Source organism: Saprolegnia parasitica (genome assembly GCF_000151545.1).
Source record: "Saprolegnia parasitica CBS 223.65 unplaced genomic scaffold supercont2.65, whole genome shotgun sequence".
In the NCBI taxonomy this organism is placed as follows: Eukaryota; Oomycota; class Saprolegniomycetes; order Saprolegniales; family Saprolegniaceae; genus Saprolegnia; species Saprolegnia parasitica.
The window spans coordinates 98,214-103,747 of NW_012156459.1; the positions used below are offsets into that span (position 1 = coordinate 98,214).

The window sequence follows — 5,534 nt, forward strand, 5'->3', positions numbered from 1 at the left end:
GAGTGGCCGCGACGTCACCTCGTCCCGCGGATTGCGCTCCTGCCTCCGCCTGCCTAAATCAAGTCCCTCAACCGAGTACACACAACGAAGAAAGTCCGACAATTTTATTTAGCATAGTTTTATCTATTGTAATAGAGGACCCAATTCAACAACAACAACAACGATCTGACGCTCGAGGCGGAACCGTCATCGTGCACAACCAGCGTGCTGTGGTGGGCTTCATTCGGATTCCAATGAATGCACTGCACGAGCCACAACGTGCCACGTCACGGGTCGCCAGCCATCAGTGCAACCCAGTGCAACCTCTGGTGCATCGTGCGTGCAAGGTCAGCTTGCGTCGCCATCGCATGAGTGCCCATGGCATTGTTGCGATGGAAGACGATGCGGACACCACGTATGCTGAACGCGCGAGTACCAACTATTGTATACAATCTCCTTTTTGTCGTGAAAAGTGCAAACTGCTCTTCTTTGGTGCGCTAGCATCGCCACACGATCGCCGAGAGGTAGCTGCTAGCATTTACTGTTGGCCAGCCGCCCTTGGCATTCCGTGTGGTTCATGGAATCATTTTCTGCAAACCAAGCCAGATCGCTCTCGCAACCATACGAGTACTGAGTTGTCGGCGTATGCGGGACACTGGTATACACGGCATGTTGCTGCCGGCACGCAAGAGAGGAGTGGGACGCCATCACGTTGAGCCATCACTACGAGTGCGAGCTGGCTATTGTTCCTCGCCTACGAGGCTTGTCAGGAAGAAGGTGCTGGCGAAGCTGCCAACAGTCCAGGACACGGATGACAACATGCAGCGTCCGCATCCGGACCAAAATGCCACCGCTGGAGACATCGAGGAAAAAGAACCTCCTAGACATCCGATATGGTTGATAGCGCGCATTTCTTGCGCGTGGAAACGCCGAAGTAGTAGTACCGGTACCACAAGTGTATAATGCAGTGTCGTCAGCTAGTATGTTACTGCATCGCCTTTTCTCGTAATGGAGCTCTTGCGTCACCCTTCTTTGAGTCGCACTTGCATTGGAAGGTAGGTTCTACATGCGGATACACGTGTACGCTTTGATGCGGCACGATTGAAACGCGCGCTCTCGTGCTGCTCCGTGCCACAAGATATGGACGATTTGCATCGTTTCGCATGGATTCCACGCAAGACATGTGTTTGCACTTGACTCGCTGGCTACAAAAATGTATATCTTACTCAAATGCGTAGATTCGCGGCTCTCTGACTGCAATAGGTATGGAATCTAGGTCATGCGCTCAGACAAGTGTCCACACCATCGCTGTCGCAGTCTCTCATTTGGCGCAAGCCGTGATGGAGCATGGAGTCAAGTCGCCGAGCCACGATGGCACCGTCGAGATGGACTACGCCAACGACATTGGCCACGACGTGCGCGCGCAGCAGGGCTCACACAACGCCCGTACCAACGACGAGACCAGGTCGCGGTACCTCCACTGGTTCCTCGGTGCACCGGGAACCTTGCTGGGCACACTCATCGCGCTCTGCGTCGTCTTTGGTGTCGTGGGAGCCGCCGGCGACAACACCAATTTCGGCGTCGTCTACCACGACCACGCCAAGTACACGTACGCTATCGGGTGTCTCTTCCTCCGCGCCCTGACGTGCATCGTCGTGCCCAAGATCGTCCTTGACGTGGCGCTTTCGTGTGCCGACGTTGTCCGCGCACGGCGTATGTTTCAATTTCGCCGGCGCATCGTCGGTCTTGCGCTCCTGACGACGCTGCTTGCATCGGCGCAGGGGCTCGCATGGGGTCTTCTTCTCGGCCATAAGTTTCGCGGCACAACATACACGTTCCGCCCTGCGGCACTGGGCCTTCTGTGCCCGCGTCTCGAGAGCGACAACACCACGACGACGACCTTGACAGGCGTTGTGGTTGTCGAGAACGGGACGCTGGCGTGCACGACCCATGACAAACTCGCATCGTTTGGCATGGCCGACGACGTGTTCAAGCTCCGAAACACCATCAAGCGCTGGACAACGTACGCCAGCGTCGGCGACGAGATCCAGAGCATGGTCCGTCGACTCGTGCCCCGCAACCTGACGCTGGCGCTGCTACACGGCGACGTCGCGGGGGCTGTCGTATTTGCAATCGTACTGGGGATTGCGCTCGGCGTGTACGACGGTGACGACGGCGACGACGATGCTGGCAGCGACACCCGCATCGTCAAGGTGCTCCGTGAGCTCAACGCGATCTTTGAGATTATGATGTCTTACGTGGTGACGACGACGCCAGTTGCGCTCATCCCGCTGATTGTCGGGCCGCTTCTCTCGGGCACGCACGGCTACGAGGACTTTGCGCGTCTCGGGTATTTCGTGCTGGCATACCTGGCTGCGATCGCGACCCATGGCCTCGTCGTGCTCCCCACAGTGCTCGTGCTTGCATCATACACACACCCGCTGCGATGGTTTCAGCACGTGCGCCAGGCACTGCTGTACGGCCTCGCCTGCAGCTCGTCGCGCCAATCGCTGCCGTTGACGATGCGAGCGCTAGACAAGCACGTGGGCACGCCAGAGGCAGCGCGCTTTGGCGTCGTTGTCGGCACTACGCTCAACCGGAACGGCGCGTCCATGTACATCACGCTCTCGCTTGTGTGGCTCTTTTACAATGCAGGTCTTGACGATCGGTTGACGCCTGTCAAGACGTGTCTGATTCTTCTCTGCGGCGGGCTCGGGTCTCTCGCTGCGGCGCCCGTGCGCTCGGGCGGCATCGCAATCGTCGTGAGTTTCTGGGCCATGCTCTCGGGTATTCCAACGCCGTATGCGTACAGCCTCCTCCTCGTCGCCGAGTGCATCATGGACCCGCTGGCGACGATGATCAACATGGCCGGCAACTTGGTCGTTGCCCACATCGTGGGCAACGGAAACACCGACCTCCTGTCCCGGCAAGGGCGCACGAGTGCATAGACAATTGTATACATTGTACATTGACATCATGACCTTGTGTGCGTCGTGCTAAGCGTTCGCGCTCTTCTGTGGTATGGGACTGACACCGCCTTGTCATTGCGACTTGTGGCATGCGACATGGTGAGCAGGATCTCAACATACAAGTGGTGACACTCTCCTCTTGAAAAGCAATACGTGTGCATCATCAAACGATACGAATGACGACAATATTGTCGTTCCTATCCAAGTTACCGGTCGTCAAGACCAAACGCGTGCATGTTGACGCGTGGCGTTGCTGGGAAGCTCGCCATCACAAGCTCCATAAAGCCCTGCGGACCGCACACCGCAACGATGGCGCGACTCGGATCCACGGCGCGAAAGTCGAATGCCGTCGGGCGGTCGTTGCTAAAGTGCGTCACGATGCGCAGCGGTGACGCCAGCGCGTCCAGCTCGTCTGTGAACGGGGTCCCCGCCGTTGTATAGACAAAAAGGTGAATGGTCTTGTAGCGCAGGTCGTCGATGGCACTCTGCAGCAGCGACAGCATCGTTGAAAAGCCCGAGCCACCCGCGACCAAGACAAGCTCTGCGTGTGTCTCGGGCATCAAAGTGATGCAGCTTGGAACGGGCAATAGGACGTCGACGGAGCTGCCAATCGCGCAGTCGTGGAGCAACGTACTCACTTTGCCATTCGGTACTTTTTTTACCAGCAAGCCGATACGATGTGGGCACTGCATGTCCTTGGCGACAAGCCCAAGAGGTACAGGCGTATACGACCGGGTAGCGCCGGCGATGCGCAGGGCAGCGTGGTGACCGGGCGTAGCATAGGCGAGGACATTGTGCGTGGGCGACTCGAGAATAAGCAGTGCCATGTCGGGCGAGACAAGCTTCCTCGATACGACGGTGCACGGCTCGAAGGACGTGCGTGAGCGCGACGCAAACGACGCCGACGTCGTTGCATACGCCTCGATGGCCATGTAAGCAAGGGCCCACACCGCCCACGAGACGATACCAAGGCGTAAACGCGTGTCGTCCTCGGTCTGCGTCGAGAAGAAGCTCTGTAGAAGGATGAGCCCCGGGCGCATCGCGATGATCGCACCCGCAATGCCATAGGCGCGCAGCATGTAGTAGCGGTGCAGCTCGACTTGGCCGCGCTGAATGGCGCGGACGCCTTGGTAAAGCGAGTGGACCCACACGAGAGAGAAGACGACAGACGAGAGGAGGATGCCCAGACCCCCCTCGAGCGACGGGCCAGCGACACAGAGCATGGCCCAGACCGCGATAAACGAGACGCCACAAGCACCAATGGCCACGTACCCGACGTTGCGGTGTCGGGTAAAGCTGGCGGTGCGAAACCCCGGAAACAGTTGCAGCGTCGACGCAATGAGCCAGAGCGACCCCGACGCCACGTGGACATACGCCAAGCCTCGCACGGTCGTGTGCTTGTAGATGCGGACGGCCCCCATCGGCGAAATGACAAAGTACAAAACCACGTAGGCTGCGAGGAAGACGACAATAAGACCCGCTGTTGCGTAGCGGAGGTACTTGAACCCGCGCGCACGACGTGTCGCCGCTGCGAGCAACGGTGATGTTTCGGAGCTGGCGTCGGAGAAGACAGTGGTCGTCATGGGCAGCGAAATTGGTCAATGGTCACCGACGGCCAAGGCCTGAAACGGGAAACGGCGGCATGATGTCCGTAGTCATCATTTCTGCGTAAAAAGAAAAAAGGATATCAATTCAAATGCACACTATTTGAATGAAATGGCGCGCTTGCCAGTCTCATTCTTCAAGTATAGATTGTACAAACGTAAGATAGTGTTGATTACAATGTGACACTATTTGACGCATATTTGCGAGGGTTGTGTTGGCTTCGATGGACGACGGAACCTACACTCCACTTTTGATGGGAGCACCTGCATTCTACGATCGCACTACGGTATCAAATACGAGGATGGGCGCGACGAAAGGCGTCAGAAAGCAACAGCAGAAGTCGGATCCTATGCCTTCGAGGTCTTGCTTATATTCCATGGCTTACATCCCAGCAACCAATAGAGGAAAGCCAATGCAAAAGCCAAGGATGAGTTGCTGGTACAGTATTCAACGAGACACAAATGTGTACACACTACGACACAACGTCCAGAGGAGTCGTGATCTAACCCTCCTGCGGGTTGGCCGTCGAACGAAGGCTCGTCTTGGTGAGGTACGGCGCGATAAAGTCCTTGCCGTATGAGAGGCGCGAGTAGACACCGGGCTTGTTGGCCAACGCGCAGCCCTCACCCCAGCTGACGACGCCGATCTGGACTTCCTTGCCGTTCTTGACGGCCGTGAGCGGGCCACCCGAGTCGCCCTGGCACGAGTCCTGGCCCTTGACGCCGCCCGCGCAGATCATGGACGCGTGGATGCCGTCGAGGTTCTTGGCGCATTGGTCGTTGGCCCAGACCTTGACGCCGACCTGGAGCAGCACCTTGGACTGCGACCCGCCCGAGCTCGTCGTGCCCCAGCCGCGGACCTTGGCGACGACGCCCGGTGCGTTGGATGCGTCGTCGTCAAAGCTGAGCGTCACGGGCGTTTCCTTGCTCGCGCGCTCGAGCTCGAGGATGCCAAAGTCGTAGTGCATGTCGGCATTGGTCC

General features: G+C 57.9%; 2 protein-coding genes across 2 annotated transcripts; one reads left to right on the forward strand and one right to left on the reverse strand.

Annotated features, from left to right (window-relative positions):
- Positions 1-1,319: 1,319 nt before the first annotated feature.
- SPRG_11414 (hypothetical protein) lies at positions 1,320-2,927 on the forward strand (the record flags this gene model as incomplete). Its single annotated transcript, XM_012350415.1, has 1 exon — positions 1,320-2,927. One exon carries the CDS (start codon positions 1,320-1,322, stop codon positions 2,925-2,927), a length of 1,608 nt encoding a protein of 535 aa, XP_012205805.1.
- A 227-nt stretch (positions 2,928-3,154) lies between these two features.
- Positions 3,155-4,531, reverse strand: SPRG_11415 (hypothetical protein; the record flags this gene model as incomplete). Its single annotated transcript, XM_012350416.1, has 1 exon — positions 3,155-4,531. One exon carries the CDS (start codon positions 4,529-4,531, stop codon positions 3,155-3,157), a length of 1,377 nt encoding a protein of 458 aa, XP_012205806.1.
- Positions 4,532-5,534: the final 1,003 nt, after the last annotated feature.